Source organism: Prinia subflava, chromosome 3, assembly GCF_021018805.1.
Source record: "Prinia subflava isolate CZ2003 ecotype Zambia chromosome 3, Cam_Psub_1.2, whole genome shotgun sequence".
Classification (NCBI taxonomy): Eukaryota; Metazoa; Chordata; class Aves; order Passeriformes; family Cisticolidae; genus Prinia; species Prinia subflava.
In genome coordinates, this window is record NC_086249.1 from 21,552,613 (window position 1) to 21,573,090 (window position 20,478).

Sequence of the window (20,478 nt, forward strand, 5' to 3'; positions counted from 1 at the left end):
GCCTCAACCTGAGGATGCAGACCTGGCTCCGAGAGCTAACTTCGCACACGAGTGGGTGACATCACCTTGAGCACAGCTCTCGTGTGAAGGCTCCCAGGGCTCTCCCAAGACAGCAGCCCCTCTATTTCCCTACAGAGCAGCAGTGCCTGGTGAACAGGGAGCTGTAACTGCTCAAAGGCCTGATCGACACCAAGGGCAGCACCAACTACAGGTGCAGACTCCAGGATCCTCAGAGTCCCCCAGACCATGGGTATGTAACTTGTGTCTAACCCAAGTGCAGCCACGTTAATGTGTCTCATTAACTTTACCTGTCCAGGCTGTGTGCGAGAGGTAAACCTGAGTTATCAGCCTGTGCCTCCCAGGGCCAGGATTTCGGAAGTCAGCTGGTTTAGGGTGGATTAGCTGTGCTTGTCCATCTGGATACAGCACCTAGAGGGGAACAAAAAAAAGAAAAAAACAAAAACAACAAAGGAATGACAATTGCACTGGGGATCTGCACAGTGGAACAGGGCATTACTTGGCTGTTTTCTGTTTCACTTTGGAAGGCAGGACAAGCAGGCTTTAGCTTGGAGCCACGAGTTCAGTTGCCCTGGATATAACCTGGATTGCCACACGCTGGCAATCAAACCCACAGCACAGGTGGAAAAAAGGTCACACTGACATCAGCTTCTTCCTCTGCATTGTAACTGAGGGTTTTGTTTCTTTGTTCAGCAGTGATGCTGCATATTTTACTTGGCTCATACCACTCCTACCTCCTCAGCTGTATCTGAAACTAGTGATTCAACAGCAGGAAGAAAACCTGGAAATACAGAGAGCCAAGAGACTACGTATTTTTGTGCCACTCGGAACAACTTCTTTTGCTCCTCCCCTTTCCACTCAACCAGCTGGAAGCTCACCAGAATTTATTGGTGTTCATGTCCATCTCATGCACAATGCATGTGGAAGCACAGAATGACATCCACGTGCTCAAAGCACTCTCAGAACTGCACCCAAGTCAACTGTCAGTGCACTACAGACAAACCAGTTTCTGAATGACTGGTCAAAACACAGAAATCCAGCATTGTTACTAATAAAGTGTATCATTATTTGCAATCTAAAGTATTGACATCCTTAAAGAAACTCCCCCAAGACATAATCTTCTTTGCATTTATGTCAATTGACTTCTTACCTGAACTTTAACAGTTCCTTGGGGATCCTGCACATGCTCCAGAGTTGCATCAACATCCAGTGCCACAACCAATCCTGATGTAAACCTCAGGGGATTATCAGATTCACCAGTAGGCTCAATGATATTTGCAGTGGCCCTATGGAGCTGTTAGGGGCAAAGTGATGGGCAAAAATCAGAAGGTGGGGGGAAAAGGAAAGAAAAAAATCATAATTACCACTGTTCTTAACAGAGACATGCATAAGCCTTGGATTTATTTTTTTTATATTGCCAGGAATTACTAAGTTTTTCATGTTTTTAGCAGTAGACGTGAGGATGCTAGATAAGAAACCAAAGAAGAAATCAATAACACTTGTGTCTGGCCAAGACCCTGAATTCTAAAAGCTTCATGGTATGTTAGGAAGTAGTCAAATGGCAAGACAGTCCACAAGGATATTGCATTTTAATTTTCTGTTAAACCAACCTGCTCTGGCAGAGGAAGGTGGAGGAAGGTACTTTGCCGCAGTGTTGTCTGAAGAATCTTGACCACTTCTGAAGGCTTGGACGTCACAAGTCTGGGCATTAAGTCCAACAGTTTATCTACAAAACTGCCTTGCATATGTGGCAGCTCAGAGATGAAACATCTGTGTCAAGAATAGATTAAAAATCAAATACTTTTTTCAACTTTTTCCACAGTATTGTTATTTTCAGTCAAGCTACTTAATCCTTCCATTTAGTTATAATGACAGAATTAGATACCTGCATTCCTCTTCTCATGTGTCTCATGAGATGACTTTGGCTACGTGTGTTGGGACAATGCCTTGTGCTCAAACTGACACCATCAAGGGCTATGTGGTGTGGGCAGCAGGTCAAAGGCGGGGATTCTGCCCCTCTTTGCCCTCATGAGATCCCACTGGGAGTACTGGGCCCAGTTCTGGAGTTCCCAGTGTAAGATGGACAGGGGAGGCCATGAAGATGCTCAGAGGGCTGGAGCACCTTTGTTATGAAGACAGGCTGAGAGAGCTGGGGTTGCTCAGGCTGGAGGAGAGAAGGCTCCAGGGAGACCTCACTGCAAATTTTCAGTACTTAAAAGGGCTTATAAAGAAGAGGGAAAGTAACTTTTTACACAGGTAAATCATGATAGGACAAATAGGAGTGGTTTTAAACTACAAGAGGAGAGATTTAAATTCGATGTTAGGGGGAGATTCTTCAGTTGTGAGGGTGGTGAGGCACTGGCACAGGTTGTCCAGAGAAGCTGTGGATGCCTCATCCCTGGAAATGTTCAAGGTGAGGATGGATGGAGGTCTGGTCTAGTGGAAGATATCCCAGCCCATGGCAGGGCAGTTGGAACAAGATGGTCTTTAATATCCCTTCTAACCTAAACCATTCTATGATTCTGTGATTTTATGACTCAGCAGGGAATGGGATAGCTAGTCCACAGATACAGATATCCTTAGTTGGTTGAGCAGAATGTTATTTCTAGTTCTGACTAAATTCACATTTATTATAAGCTTGGCAGCTGTGGCTGGCAAACTGATAAGAAAACAGGACCAGATCTGCTCAACCCTAATGCCCAGCTGGAGCTGGAGGATAGAACTGTTCATTTCCAGTGTAGCTTTTCCTCAGAGTCTCAGGATCAGCACAACTCATCACTATTTCACAGAATCAGGACCACAGAATGGTTTTGGGTTGGCAGGGACCTTAAAGATCACCTGTGAGCAGGGACATTTTTCACCAGAATCAATCTGATCCTGCATATTGACACTTAGTACATCTATTCTCCCTGCAAGTAAAGGTGACTATTAAGAGGTGGCAAAAACAGTAGACAGGGCCAGGAAAGATACCACAGAATTCTTGTCTGACTTATTGCTACATGTTGAGTACATCAAGGGTAATACGCTTTTTTATTAATCTTTGAAAGGTCAAAACGCTCTCAGTTCTCCAGGAGACAGAATAACAACAACAGAAATTTAAGTATTTATGAAAACAACATCCACTCAAAGCAGATAAATCCTTATAAAGACAAGAAAAAAAATCAGCTATTCTATAAAAAATTAATTCAGAGCACATGTTTCTGAAGTACCAGCATAAAATCCTGATGTTAAGGACTTTAACTACTAAGATTGTTCTTGCTTTATTACTATCCCATGACAGTTCCCAATGTAGGATAGCAGGGAAGGGAGATGTGAAGAGATGAAAAATAAAGTGAATAACTCCAGATGCTGATGGTGATAGGATTTCTAACATAAAGTGAAGAAGCAATGGAGATTGTCACCTCTGAAAGGAATCCACTTCTTGGAGGAATTTTTCACACATCCCAAAAAGAGGTTCCACTCTGTAATGAAAATAGTATTTCTTGGTTTACTTTTAAAGAAAAAAAAGGCTCTACAGCTATACACATTTAGGTGGTTTGAAATCACATTAAAACTCCTAAAAATGGGAAGATCTTACAGTTTTTGAACAAATAAAAGTGTTCCTCACTTATTTATATCCCCCTCTCACAAAAAAACCCCCATTTGAATAAGGCCCTAATTAAGTTCTACCTCATTTTCCACCTATAAAACAAGAGGTTAAAAGGTAAATATATTATGGACCTCTCTGGTAACACAGTAAGCTGATGGCAACAAACCTGAAACAGAAGTAAACTAGGACAGTAACTAATTTGCTCTAATTCCACCAGCTGGAGTTCTCATTCTACAGCCATGTGTCACTTCTTTAACTTCAGCAGCCAAAACAAACCACTCAGAGCCTCTTGTGTTCCTAAGCCTGCACAGGAGCAGTTTCTGTCTGAGTCACACACAGCAGTTGCAGATCAGTCAGGAGGACAATACTTTCCTGATGCTAAGAATTCAGCAACAAATACTTAATGAAGTAAACATGTTTGGTGAATTCTTTTGATACATGGCTTTTCCTCATTTAAAGCAGGTCCCAAATATCAACTCTACAATGTTTTTAACCTATTTATACATTCATAAATGAGAGAACTCAACCCCCAAAACTCATCCTCCCAATAGTTTTGTCATCTAATTCAGGATTGTGTCCCTGTACAGCTGTATCAAAGGCAAAAGAAGGTTCTTTGTTCTGAATTACTCTAGCAAATGGTTACTGGCATGCTGCCCTGTTACGTGTCTAATTTATCCTTGCTGGTTTTTTAAACAAAGCTTAAGGACAGTAATCTTAGAGCCAGCCCTAAGAAGATGTTCAGCCCAGGGGCTCCTTACCCTCTGGTGGTGCGGGCAGTCACTATGAGCTGCAAGGCCTTCGCCTGCAGTCTCATGTGGTGGATGATGACCACTTGTCTGCTCTCCACCCCGCTGTACATGAACTCCATCTTGTACGTTTCTTCCAGGATCTGCCAGACAGAGATCACAGGCATGAAAAACCATCAGACTGTTAAGCCCTGGTACAACCACGATCAGCAGATTCTGGTATTTTTCTCTCATACCGAGGAACACATGAAGCAAGAGGAAGTGCTCAAATTAATACAGTTGAGCTCAGTACGATGGTGCAGATGCCAAGAACTTCCAAGTTATTTACCACAGAACACTGCCTCCCCTTGCATTGACAGCAAGCGACCAATATTCACCACACATCACAACACAAAACACTTTCCAGGGGGTTCACATGCTATTCAAGAGGGCACCCAAGACAAACATTTCAATCAGAGAATATTTCAAAAGCTGGATGGCTTTTGTTTCTACTCATCAACAGCAGAGAAGGCTTTGATGCACAGCAGTACCTGCCTATTACATTTTAATTACCTGAAGACTCAAAATAACAGCAGAGCTTCCCAACAGATCCATGAACTTGCTTTTACCCCAGATTTATTACCAGACTATTGAATGGCTTCCTTGCTTCTTTACCTTTTCTTAGGGCTTAGCTTCAGTTTTTCCAGGATCTGATCATTTATACATTTATACATCACAGAATCAGAATAATCCAGATTGGATGGTACCTCCAGAGGTCATCTAGCCTGGTTCCCTGCTCAGAGTAAGTCTCATTAGATCCAGCAGGAACTGGATCAGGGCCACATCAAATTGCGAACACTTCCAACCACAGAGACACCCCCCACCTCTCTGGGCAACAGTATTTAACCATCCTTACAGGAAATCTTCCCTTTATAGCTGATCAAAATTTCTCATCATTTGCCAATTGCCTCTTGTCCAGAGCAGCCTGGCTCTGTCTCATTTATATCCTGTAACGATATGGTGCTAGACAGAAGTAAATCCATCCTGAAGCCTGCTCCTCTCCAGGCTGGACTGGAGGCTTCCTCAGCCTTTCCTCACAGGTAATGTGCCCCAGCCCTTGACCACACTGGTGGCCCCCTGTGGAATCTGCCCCAGTCTGTCAGCATCTTCCTTCTGCTGGGGAGGCCAACACACAACACAGCCCTCCAGAAGGCATCTCCCCAGAGCTGGATCATTTCCCAAACCAAGCCATCCCAGTTGCAGCTGGCATCCTGCAGTGCCTCATAGTCAATGTACTGAACGTGATGAGGTTCCCGTCATCCCAGCTCCCCAGTCTGCCCAGACTAGCAGCCATGCCCTGCAGCATATCAACTGGTTCTTCTACTTGCAGGACCCTTACTACCTGTTCATTCAGCCACAATCCTGCAAGTCTGGTGAAAGAGAAACGATGGGAGACTGTATTCAAGCTCTGCAACTTCCACTGCCCTCCCCTTGTTCACAGCACCAGGCCCCTCCCCACAGAGAGCAGTGATGGTGGTCAGCCATATGTTGTTCTTGAGAAATTCATTCTGGCTGTTCCAAGTAGCTTTGTTGATCTTGTTCAGGAACAGCTTTTTTAAGTATTTCATGCATAACCGTCCACAGGAAAGAGGTAAGGACAAGCAGCCCACAGTTTTCTGGATCTTCCTTCTTACTCTTCTGGAAGGTGAGTGTGATATTTGCCTTTTTACAGCAGTCATGAACTTCCCTCCCTCACCACTCATCTTTTGAAGAGAAGAGAAATGACCCCAGTTTGGGGGACTAAGATTGACTTGGACAGAACATGGCAGTGGAAGGTCAGAAGTGTATTATTGTTCCATGGCCAACGAAAGACTCCTACCCAAGGACTGGTCTCTGTGCAGGCTCAGCTGCTTTCACCTCACCTGTTTTGCTGCAGCAGATGCCAATGCATTCTGTTTCAGGTACAGGGGAGCTGCCACGTTCCACAACTTCTCCTGCAAGGCCTACAAGAAAAAAACATGAAATGATGATAAATATCCAATTCAGTCCTAACAGTTGGTTGAAAAAGCATGCCAAAGCTTTGTTTTTTGCTTTTAAATACAACACAGGGCACCAAGGCCTCCAAAATACACATTGTTCTATAAAGACACAGAGATACCTATACAACAGGAAAATATAAAGGAAGTTGAGAGTAACATTAACAAAGCTGTGAATGAGAGACTTGTCAAGCAAAACTCCTTGAACTTCATAAAGAAAACCAACAGCCCACTTGTTATCAACCCCTTGAGACCAAGAATGGGGCAATCTCAGAGAGCAGGCAAAAAGTGGAAACAATAACAACTTTCCCCAGAAACACACTTACTTCCACAGCCACATTTCTTAACTTTCCTCTGCTCCACCAAAGATCCTGGAGTTACTGTGAATATTGTGTCTAATTCAGCTGCTGACATTGATATTAAAAAAAAACGGAACAAAACCAAACCCAACTGCCTACCACAGCCTATTTGCTTTTTGCTTTATGTTTAAAAAAACATAGAAAGCTTGCCTGGATGATTTATATCACTGCCCCCTTTTTGAAGCTGCCTGTCCTTAGACAAAGCAATGCACAAGGGTGGCTGCAGCCAAAGCTCAAGAACATACAGACTGTATCCTTGATCTAGGCTGGCCAGAGAATCCCAGTTAACTACCCCTAAAATCACAGGGTATGTAGAGCCTTTAAAAGTATAGAACCTTTGGAGCCTTGAGAGGTTGGGAAATGAAGAAGTTTTTCCCCCACCAGCTTTTTTTCTGTTGGGAAAAGAAGCAACTGGAAAGAAATCTACTGAAAAGGGCTACTTGGACACACGTTCTCTGCAGTATCAGAATTTTTAATGGTATTGTATGAGTGGAGGGTGTCCTGCCTGTAAGAAGGGGTCTGAAATTACATGATTCTCAAAATCCCTTCCAACCCAAGATATTCTGTGATTCTTGATATTATCAGTTACTTTTCATTCCATGCACATTACTGACCCCTCTGCATCACTGATCTATTGACTGGTCTACAGCTCAAGCCAAGAATTGCTGATGCAGCTTTTACCCTTCTTCCAAACAGAGCACACCTCAGCCAGATGCAAAAACCATCTGGCTCATTCCAGTCAAACCCTGGAGACAGGCAACAAAGCTATCTCTAAATGCTAGTCCTCAGCCTGCACTGCACATTTCACTTTGGATTTAGGTGGATTGTACTGAACTGTACCACTGCTCATCTGAAATACCTTGGGGTGATAAATTTATTCCAAGGATTTGAGGCCTGCCATGAGATATGCCAACTGGCAACTATGCATTAGCAAATCAACTGAAATCCCTCCTTGGTTTTACATAACAAAGCTTTCATTGTGTCCTTTCTGGAAACCTTGCTTGCTTTAGTTCTTGCTTTAGATGTGTGTACATTACACTCAAACACTAAAGAATGCCAAAAGACTAAGTTAAATACTACTGCCACCTTACAGCCCTGAGCAATCAGATCCAGTGGAACCCCTGACCACAGCAGGGTGTTGGAACCAGAGGGTCCCTTCCAAGTCAAGATTTTCTACAAAGTAAAAAATTAGTTCCTGTTTACAACAAGAAGCTGACTTTGAAAAGGGACTTTTGCAAAGGGCTGCTGCAATGGTACCTCAGTAGCCACTTGACTTGCTAATACTAAATAGATGGATCATTTCAGCATGATAAAAGAAAGCATGACTGATATTTAGCTCAATCAAGTCTTAAGAACTCCTTTGGCACTGGTGCCAACAAAGCTATCTGCAAATCACAGTCTACAAAAATGGCACTCATGGCCACAGTCTAACAAAAAACATTCCAGCAGGCACCAGCAGGGAAAAGTTACTCTCCTAACATAGCTGCCCTCAGTGTGATTTCTGTCAGATAATAAACTCTGCACTGACAAAATGCTAGTGAACCAACATAAGCCCTAGGTACAGCAGCTGAGGTCTACATTGGCAAAGTAACTGCATAAATTATTTGCCACAGGAGGGAAGCAGGATAACCAGAAATCCACAGAACCTGCTCTTTGATCACACATCACTTTTCATCCTGAACATCAAAACATGAAAGCATGCCACTGCGATGGACTGGGGGCATTTTTGAAGAACAGCTCAAAAAAGCCCAAATGAAGTCAAACCTTGATGAGGAGCAGCTGACACTGAAGGTAAGTTGCACTGAAATCTGCCATTCCTGCCAGTTCTGACTGCAGCTCTCCAAGCCTCTGAAGATCACTGAAGCATGTAAAAAAAAAAAGAGAAAATAATGTTGAGACAGAGAACAGTTTAATCCAAACACACTCAGAAGGCAGTGACAATAAAGCCAGCTATTCCTGCTGCTTGCTTTTATTAAAGCAAGCACCAGAAACAGCAGCAAAACACACACTACAAACCAGTTTGCACCTTGGGACTCGGCATGTCCCTTCTTCTGGGAAGCTGACACCAGCACAGCAGTGGAAGCAGTGAGTCTGTCAAGCCACATTACTCTGCAGCCCCATGGGAACCACACAGAGTGGCAGCTCCAGATTTAACGTAAAACACTCCAGCCTTCTACAGCAGCTAATGACCCATTTGTGTTACACTGCTGGGAAATCAAACTATTCATGTTGGCTGAGAAAGGTTGTGTGGAATGTATCAGGCTCATGCAACCACCTGTATCTGAAACAGAGCCGCCCTTTAAAGCCAAGCTAGAATCTGATGTACTGATATTTGCCCAACTAGATGGTGTGTGTTGCCTCGTATTTCTTGTAAATCATACAGTAATATCAGCATCTTTTAATATTATAAAAAAAAAAGGTCAGTTAATGGAACCCAAAAGGCTTTAGTTCTCTACTGCTAGACATGTTTTCTTAAAGTGTGCATTAAAAAAACAAAATTGATTTTTCTTACAGAACTGAAAATAGGTTGGATGATGTGGTTTCAGCTTGTGTCTTTTCTTTTCTACACTTTGCTTTCATTCAAAGTCCATTAAAATTGTCACTTTACTTCCACATTTCCTGTGTTATGAATTTTTTTTTCAGATTTTTGTTTTCTTTTGTTTTAGATTTATCTTTGCATTTAGGATGCAATTCTGAAACTTTAGCTCTGCCAGACCAGGGAGTTGCTGAGCCCTGAGACATTAACAAAAATCCATTAGCTTATCTGTATAACATGCAGCCACAGAAAATCTTTCCTAAGCAGAGAATCATAGAATCATTTATGTTGGAAAAGATCTCTAAGATCATTCAGTCCCAATATTATGCCAAGCCCACCACAAGTGCCACATCTACATGTCTTTCAAATCCCTCCTGGAATGCTGAATATACCACTTCCTTGGGCAGCTCTTTCCAGTCCTTGACAACCCTTTCCATGAAGACATTTTCCTACTATCCAATCAAAACCTCCCCTGGCACAACTTGAGGCTGCTTCCTCCTATTCTCTTCCTTGTCACTCACGAGAAGAGACCAGTCCCCTCCTGGCTACAGCCTCCTTTCAGGGAGTTGCAGAGAGGTTAAGTTTTCCCTGAGCCTCCTTTTCTCCAGGCTGAACACGCCCAGCTCCCTCAGCCACTCCTCCTCAGACTTGTGCTCCAGCCCTTCCCAGCTCTGCTGCCCTTCCCTGGACATGCTCCAGCCCCCAATGTCTCTCATAGTGAGGGGTTGTGCTTTCCTTCACCAACAGCCAAGTCAGACTCAGCCTCACGCAGAGATTCCATTTCATCTTTTTCCAGAGAGCAGAGTGAAGAGGAGGCTCCTGGGTGCTTAATTCCCATGTCACAATCCATCACAACACACTAATGGGGAACAGGATGTCATCTCTCAGTTAGCTAGGCAGATACTCCGTGTCCTGGTCTTACAAAGTTCCCAATTCCACTAATTCTATTTCCTTACAAATCTTAAACAGATTTCAACATCCCTGGAAGAAAAACAAAATATTCTTGTATAGATGGAGAAACTAAACCACAGACAGATTTGCTAAACAGCCTGTCGTACATTTCTAACCACGCTGCAGACTGATGCTCCCCCTCCAGGCTCTGCAGCCAAAACTCTGAGTCCCAAGCAGACACAAACTCCACAAGGTCTGCTATTTCTGTGGATGACAGTGATAAAGGAGGAGGGAGTTATGTTCCATGTCAAAATCTACTGCTGTGAACTGCTTCTATCCCTCTGCTCTCAGCAACCAAATTGCTGGTGCAGGGATATCTTGCCCTCTGCAAAATAACCTTTAACACTTTTTTTGGCTTTGTTCAAATCCTCCCTTCAAGGATGGAAAAGAGCAGCTGGTTTAGTATGATTTCCTGGGGGGCAATCCCATCAGGAAAAAAGCCAAGCCAATAATTTCCATCAGCTCAAAAACTGGAAACAGTCATGGCCTGAGAGGTTCTGGATGCATGGCCTAGAGATTACCTGTTTCAAGTGTTTAGTGCATTAAATGCTTTGAGACTGTATTTTAGGCTGGCACACAGCAGCTGCAAAACAGCTGAGGACAAACCTCAAAGCTGGGTTTTCAGTGAGGAGCACAATCTTTACTCTCTGCTGCAGATGGGTGTGACAGTGATACACACAACAGAATACAGCTATTTTGAAGAAAAAAAGAATTTAGCTTTTTTAAAATTTAAATTCCACATTCTAAACAAAGTATTTTGGATTGTTTTTTATTAACTGTTAAAATAAGGCTCTTTTGCTCTTTCCAAGAAGAGGAATCACATTGAAAGGATTCTTTTCAAGTGTTTTGTTTGTGTAAATCAGTCTAGAGATGATATGGAAGAGGCAGCATAAAACCTTCACTGAGAATCAATACCACACACCCTTATCTATACAGCAGCAGACAGCAGCACACAAGAATGTTTTCTATTCCTGGAAAAGCTCTCTGATTTGAAAACTGATGAGGAACGCCTAAGTCCTTTGTAAGTGGGACTGGCAATGAGAACCCAAACCACCAGAAGCAGGTCCTTTCCTGTTGAATCAAAAGGCCACAGGACCCAGAAAATGCAAGAGCAAAGGGGACAAGAACCTTCCCCTCCACAAAAGCAAAACAAGAAAACCTTGTGCACGTACAGTACAAATAACGTGATCAGAGTTACAAGGACACAAAACTGAGAATGAGACACAAGGCTGTCACTCATAAACCATAAAACCTGAGAGTGTATTTCAGCATAAGTGAACAGTCCAAGAAGAACACCCTTACCTAACTCTTACCATGCTCTGAAAAGATGCCTCCCACCCAAAATGCACACTGGTTACTCTGAGGGGCTGTGCCAGACCCGAGACCATCAACTTGATTTTAAACAGGTCATGAACACTCTTTTATCACAACAGTCTCTAAAGGAAGGCTCAAGTTAAACGCTGGACAGCAAATGACAACACTCATACTCAGAAGCAAAGCACCTGCATCAGAGTAACCGAGCATCCTAACACATCTTTCCATAAACAGGGCAGCTTGAGGCCTTACCGGATGGTGAATTCCAGCAGCTCCTGGATGCCCCGGGGGTCGAGGTGCTGAAAACTGTAAACCCTCTCCAGGCTCTGATGCAGGAACTGCTGGGAAGGATCCTCATGTGGAGTAATACTGGGAGAGACAGCAGACGACACCAGCTTCCTACCTGGCAACTAAGCAAGAAGGAACACACACAAACGAAGAAAAGAAAAGTTTAACACAAGGAATAACGCTGCAAAATGCTGACATCTATTTAACAAGAAACTGAGAGCTCCAATTCATTTCTCAAATACAAAATTTATACCAAGGCTTTCAAATCTGCATCTTTGTTAGTTAATCCTCCCCACTTTACAATCCACTTGCACTAGAGATCCTCAGGCTAAACTTCAACATCCCTTTGAGGGAAACACCTTCCTCATCTATTAACTTTGACACTGTGAAGTCAAGGGAAGTCTGAGACTGCACAAACCACCACTCATTTTATGAGCTGTGATAAGACTTACAGCCAACTTCAGTCCCACCCATACTTCCATGCAGGAAAAACATGTTGCAAAGCAGAATGGAACACATTTCACCTATGAATAAACTGCTCAGGTAGGACACAAGGGAAGTGTTGCAAGATCTACAAAGGCCTTTCCCACATGCGCAGTCAGAGCTACAGAAAACTCCCAGGAATGCTGCCCTCCCAGTATTCTTACACAACCAGCAAACCATGTACTATTCTCACTTGAGAGCAGTTACATTACTATTCTCCCCAAAATATTACAAATCCAATCCTGTAACAATTTAACATTTGTCACTAGTGCCTTAATGCACATTTCAATATTAATTCCTGTGGTGCATAGAAGAAAAACCTTTTGGAATCTAAGTGTTACACACAGACAGACATGGAAGAGACCAGCAACACCTAACAGGTGTCAAAGCCCAAACCAGAGTGGTTCAACTTACTCGTAATGGAGGGACCAGGTGAGAGAGACTGTCCCGAAGATACGCGTAATGTCTGAAGGTATGGTCAGAGAACAGGGCAGGCATCGTTGGGCAACTTTTGGCAGCATTAAAAATCAGAACCAGAACAGCAATGTCTATTGTAAATGGATTGTTAAAGAAAAATAAACAACAGCAAGAAGAGCTTCTTGGGCATGGAAAGTTAAAGCAACAACAAGTCAACAACCTTTCTTTGGTCAGGATTTGTCTAGGAAGTTCTTTATAGTTGGAAAATACTGAGCAAAACCCAAAGAAACAGCTGTCTGAGCAGACGAAACCAAGCACAGAGTGCAAACATTACAGGGTGAGCCATACTGGAGAAAGGATGTTCCTGCCAACATGGGATGGCTCAGAGGCGACACAAAGGAAAGGAGCCAGGGATCCCAAATACAGAACATGTGCATTAGGTGGAGTTTCACTCTTCCTCACAGCTTACACTGTGCTCACCAGTTTGCACCACAGAGTGGTTTGGTTGGAAGGGACCACTTAAGACCACAAGTCCAAACCCCACCCTGCCATGGGCAGGGACACCTCCCATTAGACCAGGCTGATCAAGTTTTTTTGGTGCCCTAATAGCATCCAAAATTATACATTTACTGCCAAGCCTTTGGAAATTGCTGCATTACCTAAGATGTCCTCAAAAACATCACTCTACACAGACTTTAAGTAACCCAAAGAATCAAACATGGAAAGGTAATTCCGAAGCAGAAAACATTTTCACGGTCTGAGACCTGCAGAAATAGAGAGCAGCCAAAGGCTTTCAAAGTTAGCCCAAAGGCTGACACCTGCAAAAAGGCTGATGCCAAGCATAAGCTCTGATTCAAATTTCTTAAGTGCTTTGAAGCAAACAAAATCATATTTTTATATACCAGTTTACATTAGAAACATACTATTCAGGTTTACTTCAGCTTCTGGCTCACAGGCCTATCTTCACATAATATGCCTTTGTAAAATTTGGTGGCAAGTTACCTCCAAAATATTCTCTAACATTATATTCTGTAGTTCCTGGCAGGAAGGTGCACTGAGTTAAACAACAGCATTCTTTCCCCTGCAATGTTCTTTTAATTCTCAACTCACAGGACAACTTACTCAAATTATTACTAAACCATGTAATTACAGATTCATTTCCCTCCACCTGATTCTAACCTGTTTAAATTCTCACAAGGCATTCATTTAACCTGTATAGAATTTCTGGTTGATGGCCTGTGAACTGGTGAGAAAAATAAGGAGCAGCTTCTAGAGGAAAGTTCCAGTCCAGTGTGTCTCAGCCTGCATCAGAAATAACATTATGTTCTGCCATTGCACAGACGGGAAGCAAGGGGAATAACAATGAAAAATGCATTTCCAAGACATCTGCTGTTGCATTATCCATAATTGTTTGTATTCTAAAGCACTGGAAGAGCTAACATTAATGTAAGAATTTCTGATATTGCATTACTTCAGAAAGATGAAAAATTCAAAGCATTATGGGGATTCAGGCACTGTTGCACTTAGAGATGGTGCTGTTTTATAAACTGCACAGCACTGAGCACAGCAGAAGTTTTACCTAAAAAGAAAACAGACACGTAAAAACACTACTCATTTAAAAGCTAAAGCATCTTCAAAGTTAATGCAGAGAAATGTTTTGACATCAAAGGGCTCATCTGCAAGGCTTAAACCTTGACAAATTGCTTGAATATTCATCACAGTATAAAAAGAAGGCAAATTATAGTCCACTGACATTTATGAAGATGGTTCCAGCTAACAGTTTTTCCATCGCTTGCTAAATCACAAACTAAGTGCAAAGGGATTCAGAAGCAGGCACAGGATTGTTTGTCTGCTACAGTGAGAAATGGTTGAAGAAATGTGAGAGTCGGGAAGTCAAGAATAAAATCTACTACAGTCAGAATTATCAACTGGCTTCATGAATAAAGATACAGGCTGGGTCATCCATGTCCGGTTCCGGAGTGTCAAAGAATGGATGCGTGCTCAGCAGCTCTGGGACTAACGGAAGCACCAGAGTGGGATGCCTGCTTCCCAGGAACTTCAAGCATCTGGAAATCCACAGATTGAAATATATGTTAGTAAACAGGCACATTTCAAAATACAACATTCTAAAGCATCACTGCTTTATGTTGCAGCAACACTTCCAGACAGTCAGCAAGAAAATCCTGCTGTCCAAGTTCACTGTTTCTTTACAACTGGCCATTTGCATTAGTATTTTATAGAATCCAAGAAAACCAAAAGGACAAGCAGTAATATTTTTTTTAAACTGTCCACAAAATAGTTAACATATATAACTATATATTATATAGTTATAATTAACTATATATAATTATATAGTTAATTATAACTATATAATTAGTATATATTAATAATATATACTAATATATAATAGTATAACTCCATAAGATTGGAGTTATACAATCTAGGAAGCTTTTATACTAAAGACTAACGAATGAGTGCATTTCTTTTTCTCCAGAAATAAGGAAGACAGGAGGTAAAACCCTAAAACCCTCAAACTCCAAAAACAATATAAAAGTACACTGGAAGTCAAAGCAGGCTAACATAAGCGTTTCCAGTAATATCTAAGAATTCTATCTCAAGCTATGTGTGTGGAGCACCACTCCCTTTATTGCTTCCATTAAACAACCAAAAATTCTGACACAAAAGTTCCTTCTTTTTACTTAGATAAGTATGCTTACCTATGCTGGTAAATATTACTATTTAAACAATGTCAAATGAGCAAAAACATTTGCATAGAAGAGATGAGATTTTAAACTGAATTCATCTTTTCTGGGAATGCATTGAGTGCCTGGAATAGGGAAACATTTCCGGGAGTGGTCATCAGTTCTGGATTCCCAGGGCAAGTATTGACAAGCAAGAACAACACAGAGTTTCCAGACCAGTCAGGAACAAGTACATATTTAGAGAGTAACAGGATTGTACACCTGCAATACCTGTTACCTCCTTAGCAAGCTCAGTATTTCCTAGCACCTCACTACTAAAAAAAAAGAGGAAAGTAAGTAGACACACAAGGACACTGAACACACTCACTTCCATATGGATTCTCTGTCTGTGGGATACTTGGTCAGGTTTTTCAGCAGCTCCACCAGTGCAAGATGGATGCCTTCTTTAGTTGAAACATTGGTGCAACACAGCAGTTCATGAAGGGCTTCCCGAATGTCCCTCGAGGAATCCTAAAATAAAAACCCAACCCAGACACCACTCAGTGAAACATGCCTGCACACACATTTACTTTAAAGGTGGCAGCCTCTGCTCCTTGGCTGAGGTAACAAAAGAGGTCTGTGAACAGCAGTGCCTGTTTCTAGTTACCAGAGCTAAGCACAGATGAAGTGACAGACCAGGCAAGTGCCGTAGGGACTCCTGGTCTCATCCCCTCCTGTGCTTCCTTTACTGGAATTGATGCCTTGGGAAGGCTGACCTGGAACAGAGACTGGACAGAGCTAGAGAACAAAGCAGGTATTTATTGAAAGGCCTCTAGGACACACCTTGGGCAGGACAAGAGCCTGACCAAGCTACACCCAAGGTGGACTTAGAACGGTCACAAAATGGATAACCAGTCACAAGGTCCTACACTTTTATAAGTTTTGTTCCATTTGCATACTGGGTTTTAATTGTCCAGTCACAGCTTCAGGTTGTGAGGTCTCATCCTTCTTGTTTCTCTCTTCAGTCCACTGTTGTTTGTGCTTTTGGGCCTGAAAGTTGTCCTTGAGCAGAAAAGGATTCGTTTTGTCTACCTACTCTGTGAAGAGAGCTTACCAGCACTTAATATGAGGCTCAGAACTACACCCTAGGCAGCACAGAATCTGAAAAACATGAAAGCTAGAACTTTCAAATGGGAACTGCTTCACTGCTGACCTGTTCAAGCAGAGCAAAAAATCACTACTTGGTTTGGGTGATGTATCTTTGCAGTAACAGAAAAGGAAGGTGTTGGGCAACTCAGTAAAAAATCACCAAAGATTGTTTTAGCATTTTCACAGCAGCCTTTTATCATTTTCAACCCAGGGAACTCAATTTCACAGGCTTTCAGCCCAGCCACCAGCCTCCAGAGGGTCTGAATAAGCACTGAGGATATGTCAATGGCTGGACAGACTAGAATATTCAGCAGAATTAACATTCCTTCTGCCAAAAACCACCTTGACATTCCATATCCATGTATCACCACGTTCCTTGCTATCAGCATTTGCCTTGCACTGCTGGACACGGTGAAAATTTGATAGGACACAAGAACTGGATGCTTTTCAATGGTGCATTTTACCTTTTCTAAATTATAATTTGCTAAGTATCAACAGCTCATTCATCACTGTCCTACACAAAAGAAGAAAGAGCAATCCTCTTGTAAGGCTCTTAAATGACAGCCAACACACTCGAATGATCAAAGGGGTTTTGTTGGTCAAAGGCAGACTATGACCACAGAGAAGACAAAATCTAAGGACTGGAATGACCACAGACATGAAATACTCCAGGCCACTAATAAAACCCACCAGAAATGTAATACAAACAAGGCAGAAGACCATGAAAGGACAGAGATGAGCACAACTCAACAGAAGCTGGGATCAAGGACAACAGGGAAAGCAAATTCCAAGGTTTGGTCAGAAAAGCAAGGAGTACCTGGTACAATTATTCTGATACAATGAAAGCAGTGGAGTGAAAACAGAAGTTACCCTCAACACCCCAGTGTTCCATATTTATGCTGCTGGAACCAATTTAGGCACCAAAGTTAATGGTATTTTTCCATATCCTTTATGTTTGTACTCAAAGATGGATTTTACAGAAAAGCACCAAGCATCTTTCAGAATCAGATAAACCCATTAAAATGTTAATAATTCTACACTTAAGTTATCCCAATGCTTGATAAAAATTATGATAATATACACGACAATACACATAGGGTTTACCATACATCATAAGTCAGCACAGAAGAGCCCAGACTAACCAGGACATTTTCATACCTCAATGCACAAGTCCCCAGCTTAAACAAATGTAAATAATGACAAAAATGTGAGGCATCTAAAGCTCATTGCTGCATTTGCAAAGTCAGATCATATGCCACAGCATTTGTTACAGAGTGATAAAATAGGTTTAATTAGTTTGCTACTTCCTGAGGCACAACTGAGAGTAGCAATTGCTGCCCTGGGTCAAGGAAATAAAAGGTGAGGAGACTGAAACAGTGGATTTGCAGCACCTCCCAAGGCACTTCCCAAAAGAAGAAGGAACCTGCCTACCACAAGCAGCAGATTAAAAAAAAATGCCTCAGGGGCTACAGCTCAGCAAACAAATCAGGTCTGAGAGGAAGTAGTTTGACACCGTACCATTCACACAGCCAATATCTCTTCCTGGATCAACCTCATCAACCAGGAAGAGCAGCTGACTTTTGCTATTCCCTGAACCCTGGCTGAACACCGACTGGGAGGACGCTGGTTGGGAAGACTCAAAATTGTGTGGCAGAGCACACTGACAAACACTCTAAACAGAAAAAAGATGCCAGGCCCATGGCCAGCTCTGCTTGGTGAGCAAAGGTGTAGCAAAGGCAGCTGAGTCAAGGAAGCAGAAAGAAAATGAAGCTGCATGCAAGATCAAGAATGCTGGACCACAACACAAGACAGGAGGAAATACGTGGAGGGAACAGCACAGCAATCAAAGGAAGAATTTTTATCTAAAATGTATCTATTTCAGAAGTCATCTGCTGTCCTGGTGCTTACAAGCTATCAGATTTTAGGAACCTTTGGCAGTGTTCAAAGAGTCAAGAAATGCAGAAAAAGGGTGGGTTTGCTCTTAGAGGAAGGGACTGATTAGCAGTGCATAATTAAGCAGTACATAAATAAAGCAAGCAGGAGAGCGATTCTTGCCCTCCTCAAGAATTTCTTACCTCCAAGACAGCTAACACAGTATCCAGCTGGTCTTCCCGCAGCGTGATATTGTTGGAAATCTTTCTCATTGTGTGTATTGACTGCAATCTGACCTCCTCAATTTCATCATTAAACATGTCAACCAAAAAATCCAGGCATTTCTCCGCAAAAGAAGGCGAGGACTGAGCCAACATACACAGGGCTTCAACGGCAGCGATTCGAACCTCTGTTAAAAGAGGAGCAGGGAAGTGACTGTAAATCAATTAAAACTGGCTGGTTTAAAAGGATGTTCACCCAACAGCGAGGTCTTGCACTATTCAAGGGCTGGGCTAAAGACAGGAGATGCTAAGGAAACGCTGAAGGCAACAGAGCCTAAGCAGGGACCCATTGGGGATCTTATCACAGGCAAATCTTCAAATCATGTCTCACTTCTGACACAGCCCCTGCTGCTGCCATAGGATCTGCCAAAGGGACCTGCAGGTGAAAAACAGGTCCCCAACCATCAATAAATACTGTGTATTTCATAGTGTGTTCTGCAAGCATAGCATTAACACTGGTATCTTAAGCAAACTAATTTAGTTAATTAAACTGTGGTTGTTTTATTCTTCCTGACATTTTAATTGCTCGGAGCTTTCACTGCATTTTTAACTTGCTACATAACACTTTATGAATTGCTGGAAAGCCCCAGAGAATCAAAGTTTTGGCAGTTAACAGAATGAAATTTTCTCTGCTTTCTGACTTCAGATTCCTCAAAATAAAGGAAAAAGGTGCCACCAAAATATTAAAATTATTTGAATTAAAGTAAAAAAGCATCAGAAAGCATCCTGAGTGTACTTATGCTGTAAAACACTGCAGGAATTTGAAGAATACTCAAATATAACAAGGTTAGGCAGAGATGAGATTCTCTTCCCTATAATCATCCTCATTAGCTTCCCTAACATTAATGTGCTAGGATCATAAAAATGGTAATTAATCTGATGTCTTGCAACCATTGTTGTTCTAAACATACTTCTAGTTTTCACTCGAATTAGCTCATCTTGAAACCATTTGCTTGAACTTCTGTGGAGCTTTCAGGCCTATTGTTCTTAAAGGAAGACATCTGACTCCTCGGGATTCTGATCAAGTACAAAAATGCACAGACAGCAAGACCCCTGCTTGCTCAGTAATGAAGCTTTTGTCACAGCTCTGAGTCTCCATGGTCATTAAGACTCAGGTATTAAGAGAAGAGAAACATTTTGCCGACATTGCTCTCATAAGCTGACACGCTAATTCAGATTTAAGTTACAACATGGAATTCAAGACATGAAGCAGCGTTGCCATTCAGAGAGAGCTCAGCAGTATTTAAAAATGCTGCAGTGCAGAGAGAGATCTGTGTCTATTTCACATCTGTTCATTTTATCCACATTCCTCAACAGCATCATACTGACAGAAGACCTGTGGCACAAAAAAACGGAGAACATGTTTCATCAGGCCAAGGGACTGAACCAGTGAAACATTTCTTTTATTGTTAGCCAGGGAAAAAAAGAAAAAGTGCACTTTCAAGTTTCAGGGAGAGTTCAGCTACTGGGAAAATGTGCATTTATTTGCAGGACTCATGGAACAATAAACCCACTTTTACAACACAATCTACAACATTATTTTTGTTATGGTGGTTTTGGATGTTTTAACCTAACCTTTGTCCTTCCAGTAACATTAAAGGCAAATTCAAAAATAACATTCAGAGCTTGCAATTGCCATGATTTATGCAAATACCAGCCTCACGCTGTACCAGGGGAGGTTTAGATGGGATATCAGGGAAAACATTCAGGTTGTCAGTCATTGGAACAGACTACACAGGGAAGTGGTGGAATCACCATCCTTGAAAGTGGTCAGAAATC

At 42.1% G+C, this 20,478-nt stretch overlaps 1 protein-coding gene across 3 annotated transcripts in view; it reads right to left on the reverse strand.

The window, feature by feature from the left end:
* INTS4 (integrator complex subunit 4) overlaps nt 1–20,478 on the reverse strand; it is a 33,050-nt gene that overhangs the window by 3,583 nt on the left and 8,989 nt on the right. For all 3 annotated transcript variants that reach the window (XM_063394368.1, XM_063394367.1, XM_063394369.1), the window contains exons 11-22: nt 18,622–18,827; nt 15,786–15,928; nt 14,667–14,782; nt 12,714–12,847; nt 11,781–11,938; nt 8,492–8,585; nt 6,255–6,335; nt 4,366–4,496; nt 3,420–3,479; nt 1,629–1,788; nt 1,169–1,312; nt 309–429 (exon numbers count right to left, since the gene is read on the reverse strand). In XM_063394368.1, the coding sequence (XP_063250438.1) occupies nt 309–429; nt 1,169–1,312; nt 1,629–1,788; nt 3,420–3,479; nt 4,366–4,496; nt 6,255–6,335; nt 8,492–8,585; nt 11,781–11,938; nt 12,714–12,847; nt 14,667–14,782; nt 15,786–15,928; nt 18,622–18,827 (1,548 nt within the window). The remainder of the gene's footprint in view (nt 1–308; nt 430–1,168; nt 1,313–1,628; nt 1,789–3,419; nt 3,480–4,365; nt 4,497–6,254; nt 6,336–8,491; nt 8,586–11,780; nt 11,939–12,713; nt 12,848–14,666; nt 14,783–15,785; nt 15,929–18,621; nt 18,828–20,478) is intronic.